This window comes from Festucalex cinctus, chromosome 18 (assembly GCF_051991245.1).
Source record: "Festucalex cinctus isolate MCC-2025b chromosome 18, RoL_Fcin_1.0, whole genome shotgun sequence".
Taxonomy (NCBI): Eukaryota; Metazoa; Chordata; class Actinopteri; order Syngnathiformes; family Syngnathidae; genus Festucalex; species Festucalex cinctus.
The window spans coordinates 18554744-18566827 of record NC_135428.1 but is presented as its reverse complement, the minus strand read 5'-3'; the positions used below and the strand labels follow the sequence as shown (position 1 = coordinate 18566827).

At 41.3% G+C, this 12084-nt stretch overlaps 1 protein-coding gene across 5 annotated transcripts in view; it reads right to left on the bottom strand.

Moving 5' to 3' along the window:
- ntm (neurotrimin) overlaps positions 1 to 12084 on the bottom strand; it is a 106351-nt gene that overhangs the window by 3362 nt on the left and 90905 nt on the right. For 3 of the 5 annotated variants that reach the window (XM_077505045.1, XM_077505043.1, XM_077505044.1), the window contains 3 exons: positions 7303 to 7423; positions 7019 to 7170; positions 1921 to 1956 (listed from right to left, as the gene is read on the bottom strand). In XM_077505045.1, coding sequence (XP_077361171.1) covers positions 1921 to 1956; positions 7019 to 7170; positions 7303 to 7423 — 309 coding nt within the window. The remainder of the gene's footprint in view (positions 1 to 1920; positions 1957 to 7018; positions 7171 to 7302; positions 7424 to 12084) is intronic. The other 2 variants (XM_077505046.1, XM_077505047.1) reach the window with 1 other exon arrangement.

Sequence of the window (12084 nt, the reverse complement as noted above, 5' to 3'; positions counted from 1 at the left end):
ATACATATTTAGTATTTACGATTCTTGTTTCCATTTTCATTTATGTAGGTTGTTCATCCCAAATTATTCTTGTCAATAGTTTATTGGAAAAAAATAAACAATAAAATTGTTCATTTCTCTTGTCAAGTGTTCATATGCTGTAGACGCTCTTCAGTGCCTATAGGAGAATATCCAACTTGTAGAATGCGGGGAAAGCCACGCAAGTATGAAAGGCTGCAATAAACCCATAAACTAAGAGAAGAAGGAGACTATGAAGAAGGATATGAAGAAGAGCTCGTCCAGAACTGTGAAATGTAAGAAAATCTTATTTAATGCTTAATTTGAGTTGGCCGTGTCACGGTTAAAATAAATAAATAAATAAATAAATAAATCACCACTCGACAGTTTATCCTGATAATAATGATGGAGTGATGGACTGGTGAAATTAACTGAACGGAAGCGCATTTAAACTAGATTAACGATTATAGTTTGTTTCGGCTTGATATGTGACTTATTGACGATGACGGATGGGAGTCCCAGCCATTGATGAATGACGGATTGTCAAAATTCATTGACGCGCCCACCTCTGATTAAGAGTTGTACTGGAAATGTTTTGGTTAAAGGGATACTTGACTTATTTAGCCATTTTTGTCAGTCAAACAATATTTTGTCTATAATAAATTTGATATTTTCATTGTTTCATGTACAATTAGTACCTTTAAAATCACATTTTGCAACTTGCAGTCGACTGAAAATGACATCACAAGGGCTCAGGTAACCAATCACAGCTCAGTTTGTGAATGTCACATGACCAAACCTAGAAAACAGGTGAGCTGTGATTGGTTACGTGAGCCCTTGTGATGTCATTTTCAGTCGACAGCAAGTTGCAAAATGTGTTTTTAAAAGGTACTAATTGTACGTGAAAAATAATGAAAGTATCAAATTAATTCTAGACAAAATATTAATTATTATTGCAATAATGGGCTAATTAGTGAATTAGTGAAGTATCACTTTAAGACAGGGGTGGCCAGGTTCGGTCCTCGAGAGCCCCTTCACAATGTTTTCCATGTTTCTCTCCACTAACACACCTGGTTCATGATCAGTATCGTTATCAGGCTTCTGCAAAGCTTGCTGATTAGCTGATCGTTAGATTCAGCTGCGCTGAAGGAGGGAGACATGGAAAACAGGCTGGATAGGGGCTCTCGAGGACCGAACTTGGCCACCCCTGCTTTAAGATGTCAAACTGACTCCACATTTGCCCTGGACATCAATCCAATCACAACTAAGAGCAGTGGATTATCCCTACTCCTGTATACTGCTAATTAGTATTAAATTCAAATACAAACATTTGGAAAACAATGTTGTATTGCTGGTTACTTTATATTATATACTGCAATCAGCAATTATAATAACAGATTCCATTTCATGATTAGTAAGGTAAATAAGTGCAATTAAATTTAGCTCATGGTCACTGAAGAGCAATTAAGCATGGAGAATAGAGATACAGTGACAAACCCATTCCACCAAGACACATGCACACAAACAAAAACACGAACACAAACAAATACACACACAGCCACACAAATTATACAGTGTCTTGCACAAACAGAACAGGCATAAGAAAGTTAAAATGATACTTACAGCAGAACGAGAGCATGCAAAAATCAAAAGGAATACATGTCACACAGAGAGATGGTGTGAAAAGAGAAAGATTAAACATGGCAGGAATAAGAACAGCTCACGGTGACCATTTTCACAAATATTTGCACACTAGCTGCAGTTAAGACTGCTGGTTGTCGCACCAAGTGTCCAAACCATAAACAATCAAAACACATAGGAGTGTTTATTTTTTAAGCAAAGCCTACAACTGAGTGAAAATGGTAGTATCTGTCATGCTGTCAGGACTGCCTCTAAGAATGCACGACCATGTAGAATACTAACCTTGTAATAATGTTGAGCTAGTAGGCTCGATTACCACTACAAAGAGGGGAACAAATCAAACACAGCAACACATCGGAAACAGAGAAACACTTTCGAAGAACATATTTGAGGCACCTCACTGACTTCTGCACTGTGGTTAGGTTACTAAGATACATAATTGAGTGCTCATAACACTTTAATAGAGGAATCAGTAAGTGCTGTGTAGTAAAAATTTGATGTCAATTTTTCTTAAACTTCCTTAATTAAAAAAAAATAGTGTATATATCGTTACAGTATTTTCTACAGATTGCAATATTCATGATGAATGGTCTTGTGTGTTCCTTTGAATTAGTAAATGTTTTCGACTTTTGTGTTTGCTCGGGTCTTCATGGGATTTACGGTCACTGAATGGTGAGCCTTTCTTAGAAGAAGTCAAGCAAGTACATCCAATGATTCACAGAAAAGTTTGTAGATAGATAAGACACCCACTATTTGCGAAGGAAAGGAATCTGCTGGATTTCGAATAGCAAAAATCCCTGTATAATACCCATTGAAATGCATTTTAAAATATTAAAAATACACTTTTTTTTTTTCCAGCAGCAAAGCTGAACATGTCAATTTGAGAAAGAGCTTCTTTGCTGTGCAGTGTCATGGAGAGGATGTGAGTGATAGTCCAAGAAAGAGAGACATTTGCTCAGAGATCTCTGGCCCCTCACTGGTTCAAACATCTCTAACTTCATTCACATGTTATCACCAAGGCTTCTTAATTAGTTTATTTATCATTTTTGCATCCCTGGCACCGATGCTGGTAGAACATCTCCAACATCTTCCTGCACACATTGAAGGATCTGCTAATGCTCCTCTTGTATATAGCATCCGTTGGCGATCCATTCCAGTCCATTGTTTAAGGATACTAACAAGCTCCTCGCCCTGATGTTAGGCAGAGTTGTGCTCTTGGAGTTCCATAGCATAATAACTACTATTGTTGCACCAGACTCAGGTTGTGGTCCCTAGCTCCTTAGTTTTGCTGGTGTTGAGGACCAGACAAATGTGGCAAATGAAGTGCCATAAAGTAAACACACTGCCACAGTTTGGTTTTGATCACAGGTGCTTCTACTCAACTGGCAGGCAAATGAGCTCCGGGAGCTTTTTACCTATAAAGCACCCGTGGCAAAACCCAAACTATGACAGGGATTTTATTTTATGAACCTGGATTTGCCACCACTGAGACCAGATTATTTGACTGGCAGCATCAGTCTACAAATTGTCCACCGGGTTTCTGTATCCCGTTTTCTGTCCATCCCTAATACACTCCACCACTGCGTTGTCAACCAAGATGGTACAAGCTAAACAAAAATGGATACCAGTCACGTGTCGTTCCAACATCACGAATCACAAAATCCAAGAGGATACTCAAGTTTATTTATATAGCGCTTTCAAACAGCTTAAGCTGTCACAAAGCGCTTTACAGAAACAAAAAAAACAACAACATAACATAAACCATTAACACCAATACAATCACAACAAATCAACATTCTTCCGTTCCTAAATCCGCTTTGATGTTTGAAGCAGTTCTAGATGAAAGAGGACAGAAACGGTCTCCTTTCAGAAGTTGATCAGTGACGTGATCTCAACATGCATGATGTCACACACGTTTGCTACAAGCTAAGTTTGCTTATAAGCTAGCTCGTAAACAAGCAGCTGCTGCGTTCGTGATGAGCAACATACACACAAAAAGAGTGGTCCAATTTTCTTGTCCCATCCAAACTGCCTCTCCTTCAAGCACCGAAACCTCCAACTAGTCCACGCCCCTCAGCTCCAGAGCCATCCATCTTAGCTCACCAGCGTAGACTCTCCAGCAGCGCCGACATTTCCGCCGAGCAAAAAGGGGCTGTGAAAAATTCTGCCTGTTTCCCGGCACAAAAAACACAAGCGACCCGCAGGTGCCCGGTGGGGCAGTCGGATAGCACCGACATTCCCCCATCAGAAACCGTGCTGGTGCAGGCATGCCGCTGAATGGGCGCAACCGCCAGGCATCAACACTGTCCCTCGAGGAATATCACAGCCATAATGCCGAGAACAGTCCAGTCCAAAACGGAATCCATCCAGCTCACCAGCGTAGACTGTCCAGCAGCGCCGACCTCTCAGCCGAGCTCTTAAAATACTGTACTTGGTTGCCCTCAGTCTCACCTTCACTTAATGTTGGATCTTCTTTCTTTCTTCCCTAGTGATCTGAAGGCTCTTTACTTTTGATAAAGGAGGACCTTCAGGTCATTGGTGATCCCAGGTTTGTTGTTGGTGAAGTAATGCACCACCTAGCCGCAGGGACGTTGTGCTCAGAAAAATTGATGTACCGGTATTCAGTATATGGTCTAGCCGGCACGGTGGCCGACTGGTTAGCAGGTCTGCCTCCCAGTGTTGAGGACGTAAGATTGAGTCCGGGCTTCGGCCTTCTTGGGTGGGTCCTCCGGTCTCCTCCCACATTCCAAAGACATGCATGGCAGGTTAATTAGGTGCTCTGAATTGTGCCTAGGTTTGCTTGTGAGTGTGGATGGTTGTTCGTCTCTGTGTGCCCTGCGATTGGGCTGGCAACCAGGACACGGTGTACCCTGCCTACTGCCCGAAGCCAGATAGGATCGGCTCCAGTGCCCCGGCGACCCTTGTGAGCAATAAGCGGTCACAAAGATGGTTGGATGGAGTATATGGTCTGATATGCTGCATTCACATCAAAACTGAAAAGGAAATCTGTAACGCTTCCTCCGCTAGAGTTTCACCACGTAGAGTTTTTTTTAGATCGATTGCCGCTTATTCGTGCATTCGTGCTCACCGGAGAGGGGGAGTTGGATCCCTGACCCTTGGTGAACAATGACTATGTAGTACACTTTAGCGAGTCAACAAAAAAAAAAAAAAAAAAGAGAGCACTGCTGACTACTTCCACTTCTTCCCTGGGATTATACAGCCGTGGCACTATTTTTTCCAGCAGCGCCTTTTTTTAGGTACGTGATAGCATTTTAGCTTTTAGTGGCCAGCCGGCAGCCAGCCGTTGCGCTAAATAGCTTTGCCATGGATGAAAAACACTGCTGCTACCTTGTTATAGTTCAACAGCAAGTAAATATATTTACCGCACTTGTATGCTACTTCCTTGCTCACCATTCTGTCCCGGCTGGCTGTGAGTTGCGCTTTGGGTGACAAGAGACAGGATGCTGCGTGTGACGTAGCCCGTACTCAAAGCCGATAGGCTACCGTGAGGCGAAATGTGAAAAAACGTAATGTTTTTCAACTTTGGCGAATATGCGAGTGTGCGGATTTTCGTCATGAATGTGCGGATTTCTCTGCGCCGCACCACGTCCCAACGCTCCAAACGCGTCCTCCACGCCGCCCCACGGACTTTCGTTCCGGGCGCGTGGTCCATCGACTACAATATAAACGCGCCACCGAAACACCTCCCCCCGCTTTTGGTGTGAATGCAGCATAAGGTTGTCAATGTTGTCCCATGTGGATCACAGAGCACATACCAGGTTGTGGAATCAAAACATTGCAGCTCTTTGCTGGCTTCTTGATTCAACCTCCTAATGACTGTTGTCACATATTGAGGTGATAACGACACAAGATTGTGATCCAATAATTCAAGTGGGGATATTGAGGTGATAAAAACACAAGATTGTGATCCAATAATTCAAGTGGAGGCATCCAAGGAGAGAGAATTGAATGCAACCCTACATTGGAGTACTGTACAGCAAGTCCAATTTCTTCTTAGCTCTCGTTACACGGTGAATATGAATGTTGAAAAGTGGAAAGAATGGAGTCGAGCCTGCAGTAATAAAAATCTGTTGTGAAAACAAGAGCCTCAGGGTGGAGGCTCTGTAACTTGGCAACTGCTTGTGTTCCAATTGATAGACTATATACAGTTATGATAATTGTGGAAGAGAATTTCCTGGGCAGAAAAAATGGACACAATCCCACAGTCAAAAGTCCAATGTGTGGTGTGCAGAGACGCTCTTTGATATATCTTGATTGTTCTATCTTTCATTCACAAAAAACTGAAATCCCGCCTCCTTCTCCTTCTTCCTTCTCAGAGCCAACTCTCTCCGTTCACACTGCTCCGAAGTCCAGCAGTGCACTGGCATTGGTCAAAGTCACATGTAACCACATCCCTGTCATTCAGGCATTCATGCACTCATGTAGTCTTATGCTACAGTCTAGCCGGAATGGCTTGTTTCGGGCTCCTCTTCCTCGCCTGCACGTTTGTTGCAGCTTTGCATCCTCAATGCCACGTTTGCCTTCTTTAAAGATGCCGGGGGGCACTTTTCTCACATGGAGGTAGCCAAGAGTAGCCATCGGCTGGTTGCGTGTGTAGCAAAGCATTGGAGCAGTTGAACAACGAGCAGAAATGTGTGTGATAGTTTAGAAATATTTCCTAGCGGACCTGTTGACAATATTTACAGAGAACGGTGTCCACAAGGCATCAATTTCCAAATAGAAAACAATATCGTGAGGCACAGCTGCAGTAACAAGCAACCATTCTCATCTTTTTCTAGTATATGTAACAGCAGGGGTCGCACTGTTAGATCAAGTCGCTGAAGCCATTGGATTGTGGTTTCGTTGAGTGGAGTAAGATCCATATTGCCATCTTGGAGCCGGTGAACTGGACAGTGGTGGATCAGGTGTTGTATAGTTTGAGGTACAGGTCCACAATGACAAGATCTGGATTAGTGAGGTCCTAGTGGAACGCATTGCTGTAGAAGCTGCCAACCCCATTTCTCAAACAGTAGCCTACCATTAAAAAAAAAAAAAAAAAAAAAAAAGTTGGGGATCATCACCAATCTCATAACGGCTTTCTAAAATTCAACCTTTTCAACACTTTGGTAAAAAGTTCATCCTTTGTTAATGACTCCAGCACCTTTTTTTTTTTTTTTTTTCATTTTCATCGCCTCCATTCATGCCCCCTGGAGGGTGTTGCTGAACAGTTGTTATTTCCTTACAGCTCTCAAAATAGTTTGTCATCAACTGCTTGTGTTTTCCTTGTTCTACCCATTCCATGCCTGTTCCTTCGTACAGCAGTTTTCAAGCATTAATTTTGAAGTGGCGTGTTAATGCAAGTTTCATGTACTGTACTTACCATACATAACAAAACTTGTATTAGAACTTCCAAGTTTGTTGATGGCAACACAGGTGTAGTTACCATAGTCACCATCGGACACATTAAAAAATGTTAGTTTGGACAGCGATCCAGTGTTCACAATCTCCATGCCGGCAACGCCATTGGAGAATCTGATGATAAAATAAATGAATGAGTCAATATTTATGTCTAATTTTGAGAATGTTTAAATGTTTGATCAGCAGCAAACAAAACATAAAGCCTTCTGTTTGCCTCATTCAAAACTTAAGACAATAGAGCAATACCTCCTATCATCTTTATACCACTCGAATTCAGCTTCAGGCACAGCATCAGCCTCACACTCCAGCTCTCCTCTTTGTCCCAAAGTTACGCCAATATCTCTTCCGTCAGATACAGTTGGGGCATCTATGACAACACAAGAGTAATGGTCAACATATAACAACAAATATAGCTGTAGAGGAGGTTCAAAAAATGTCTATTTCAGAGTATGATTTTAAGTAACTGACAAATTTGTTTGCAAAACCCTTTATTACAAGTACAAGCACCTTGATGTGAGTACACTGGCATTGTGTGTTTTTATGTCCGAAGGCTATTGTTTTTTATGTTCTACAATCTACAATCTTCCTGGACACTTTTTTTGTTATACCGACTCATCTGATTGCACTGCAGTAATGCCAATTTCAAAACGAAAGCCTAAAAAAAAATACATGCAAATTAATAAGATCAGTGTTTCTCAAGCTTTTTTGAACCAAGGCACACTTTTTATCATTGAAGCAAATTTCAAGGCACACCACCCATAGGATAAAAACAAAAAACCCTAACTAAATTAAAACAACTATATCGTTTCATTTTTTAACGCTTATATCTTCTACTCAATTTCCTCCTCAAAATCAACAGTTTCCACTTAAGCTCTCTGAAAAACATACTTTTGTACACTTTGAATTGAGAGTATGGTGATATCGTCACTTTATAATTCTACTCAACTCAACTTTATAAAGCACTTTAAAACAAGCATTGCTGTATACAAAGTAGTGTTGTTCCAATACGATACTGGTATCGGCAGAGGCGCCGATACTCCATTAAAACAGTGGTATCGGTATCGGTGAGTACTCACAAGTAACATGCCGATACCATTAATTCCAACGCTAATATAGGATTTTAGATGCAGCATCTTGTGTCTTGCTCGTGCACGACATTCACTGGTATGTGACATGTTCACTGCATGCCGATCTAAGATATCCTATTGGCCCTTGAATGCTCTGAACCAATAGCAGGACAGCTTTTTCATGTTGAGGAAAAAAAACAACCTTAGGTATCGGTATAGTATCGGTATCGGCCAATACTGCAAAGCTGGGTATCGGAATCGGTATCGGGGCCAAAAATGGTATCGGAACAACACTAATACAAAGTGCTGTGTAAAGAATAGGATAAGTAAAACAAGAAAAAAAAACAACATTGGAAGTATACAAGTGAATAAAATTTACATCGATAAATTAATAACAATAAATAGGTAAATAAATAAATAAATAAATAAATAATCAAACATCAAATTCATAACATAAACAACAAAATACAGCAGACACCACAAAGCACCAAAACAGTGTTAAGCCTCATGGTTCTCCAAAAGTCGAAGAATACAGACATGTTTTAAGATGGGTTTTAAAAGTAGATAGAGAGGGAGATTGCCTAATATTTTGTGGAAGATCGTTCTAAAGGGAGGGACCGGCAACCGCAAAGGCTCGATCCCCTCTAAGCCTCTGCTTTGTCCTTGGGACCTTCAATTGTCTCTGGTCTGCTGACCTGAGGCACCGGGCAGGTGCGTAGGGGTGCAAGAGCTCAGCGAGGTAAGGTATGGCAAGACAATTTAGAGATTTAAAAACAAATAAAATAATCTTAAACTACACAATAATTCACATGTCAGAAAACTGTCCAACTCCATGCTTACATCATTCACATACAAATGTTATACAACTGCCCACCCGTTTCTCACTTGGTGCTCCAGACAGACCTCGACTCCATCCCCTCCATCAGTGTGATTTGCTGAGACTGCATATTTCTTTCAACACTTTCTACGTGTTTAGCACTCGTGAAATCAGAGAAATACAATTGTGGCGCTCGGTGAGTGTGTCGCTAAGACCTACCGGTCAGTATCTTTTCTTTATCGCTGCTATGGTGCTTGTGGAGTTGCGATGTTAATGGTTCTTGGTGGAACAGAATTGTCAACAAATCGCTCCTCATGGCGGCCGTTTTTCTGCAAATCTCTACTGTTATTTTGATTAATTTCACTATTGGTAAAGTTGTCAAACCCACAATTGAAAGTGAGGGACGTGGACTCTTTGCTTAAATGCTAAGCTAAGGTCCTAAAGGAAGACACGTCCGTCACGTTGTGACACACTTCCCGCGGCACCTCTAAGATAAAAGTCACTACACAGTTCAGCTGTCAAGACACTTCTATTTTGACAAGGTCCGCCAACAACTGTGCCCAAATGACATTTTTCAGAGCCAGTCACCGCACAACGACTCCGAGCCTTGAAACTAATAAATTAAGTGGAACGTAACGTATTTCATATACAATAATGATAACGGTGTTTCAAATATGGGGATAATTAGATTAGACCCTTTATGAAAAAAGAACGGAGTTAGTTTAACTGTCGTTATTACCAACACTGGTTATTACCAATTAGGTGGAATTTGACAATTTCCCAGGGCGCACCAGACAGTATCTCACGGCATACTAGTGTGCCACGGCACAGTGGTTGAGAAGCCCTGCCTTCGATATCACAACATCTGTGCACCTACGGAAGAAACAAGACTATCCCAAGATTGCACCCAGGACTTTTAACACACATTTTGTTACATTTTAAAATTAAAATCCCTACAACTGATTGTTAAATGATGATTCAAAATAATTCCCAAAGTATCACAAAGACAGTCTACTTTTGGGGAACACAAAAGTATTCCAGGGGGAACGAACGTTCCCCGTGCCTAATTTTACGCACAGCTCTGACCACGCGTATGCACAAAATCTTGCGGTTGAACAGTGAAATAACATACAGACATCACCAGCAAGCTGAAATTCAAGAGGTCCCAAACATTTCGTGTCATAGATTAATTGCAGCCACATTTTCATGAAAGCACAATAAGACATGGATTCAACTATGTGAACAAGAAATTATTTCATCAATCGATACAAGAATAATCTGCAATCTAAGTGGGCTGGAGAAATTAAGGCACGATTCATTCATTGTTTGATTGGAACAAGGATGTGCGCAAGGATCGCTGGATGCCTGGGCAAACGGATAATAAATTGTTGATGGCGGTGGGCTGACAGATGTTGCAGCAACATATCAAATGTGACACACACAGACGCACACCCTTGTACATATATCTTTGTGAGGACATCCATTGACATAATGCATTTCCTAGACCCTTTCCCTAACCCCAACCATAACCCAATTCAAACCTAAACTCTAAAACCAAGTCTTGACCTTCAAAAAGAGGTCTTGCAAAGTGAGGACCGGCCAAAATGTCCTCACTGCACCAAAATGTCCTCATTCTGTTGGATAAAGACGTATTTTGGTCCTCACTATGTATTATGTACAAGAACGAGAGTGCCTGACACACAGAGCAATCCCGGGGATTGTAAGTAACTTGCTTGTCCTCTCGTCCTGATTCTCGTTTATGTTCCATGACACGTTTTGTTGTTCAATGAGTTTATGTCAAACAATTTTTTTAAATATTTCTTTGGTAACATGAACCAGACATTGAACCAGCATTGAACCAGACTGTACTATTAATTCATTTCCACTTGCCTGACAAATACCTCATATGTCGTCCCGGACCCAGATAATCTCTCCACCCTCTTTGCCATGACTTTGGATTTCTAAATTTATTGTTCCTTCAAAGTCAAAACACAACCATTAAAGGGACAGTGTGTACAAATTTTTGCAATCTAATGTTGAACTAAAAGAATTCAACAACCTAAGTTTGAAGTGGGTGCATTTTGAAGCATGCACCCTTCAGTGCTTCAGAAGCTGCGTTTCCATTAGCCTTTTTCGCAAAAAATATAAGCGATATTGTACTATTTCAATAACGTACAATTTCGATTTGTCGGTGTTTCCATTGAAGGCACAATTCTCGGAATGCCCCGTCTCGCGAGACCACTCTGATCTGTAGGAGGTGCTCATGATGTTTACGGAAGATGGACGCCCAGTGTAGTTACATTACTTTAAAAACACTCTCCATTTATCTGGCAGGTTCAGCAATTAGTGTTGGTGTTGTGGGTGTGTGCGCGCCTCGGGAGGCAGTTCCGACACGAAAGCGAGTGGCCCCGTACTTCCTACTTCCTGTAATCCTAAAATGTTGTTATTCATCCGGGAGGCTGGGTAAAAGGTGGGTTACAAATAGTTTAACGTTTCTGATGTTTTCTGGGGTTTCACAAAGCAGGTTCAACAAACTGTAAGATTAACCCTGAACAACGAGTTCACATACCCTCAGATAGGAAACTGCGTTTTCGGTTCCAGTCCAGCTGATTCCAGTGAGTTTTAAATCAACGCTGAGTAGTTGCACCTGGACTTACTACCAGACTTAAAAGACCTCCTCAATGGAACCCCGATTCGTTGAGTCACCATGGCAACGGGGAAGCCGAGCACAGCGCCGCCCTTTGCTTCCACGTTGCTTTTTTTTGGGGGGGGGGCTCCCACCCAAAAATCTTAATGGCAACATATGTCGAATTTGAACATGTCATTATTAAAAAAAAAAGTTAAAAAAAAAAAAAAGTGCAACACCGCAGTGGGAGAACATTGCTGCTCAGGTCAATGCGTAAATTTAAATGTATAGTCCTTTGCAATGACAATAATATTACAGGGGGAAATGATAGCTCATGAATTCTTTTCATATAGGTGCAATCCTGCGAGGGAGAAACACTCTTGATTTAAGATGAAATATAAAACACTTAGACGAAATGTAAAAACATTATTCAAACAGGTATAACAGAAAAAATGGAGCGCAATACTGCTCGGATGTCCGTCTGGTAATTTGCAAATGTAAGGACGGATTAAGTTGTG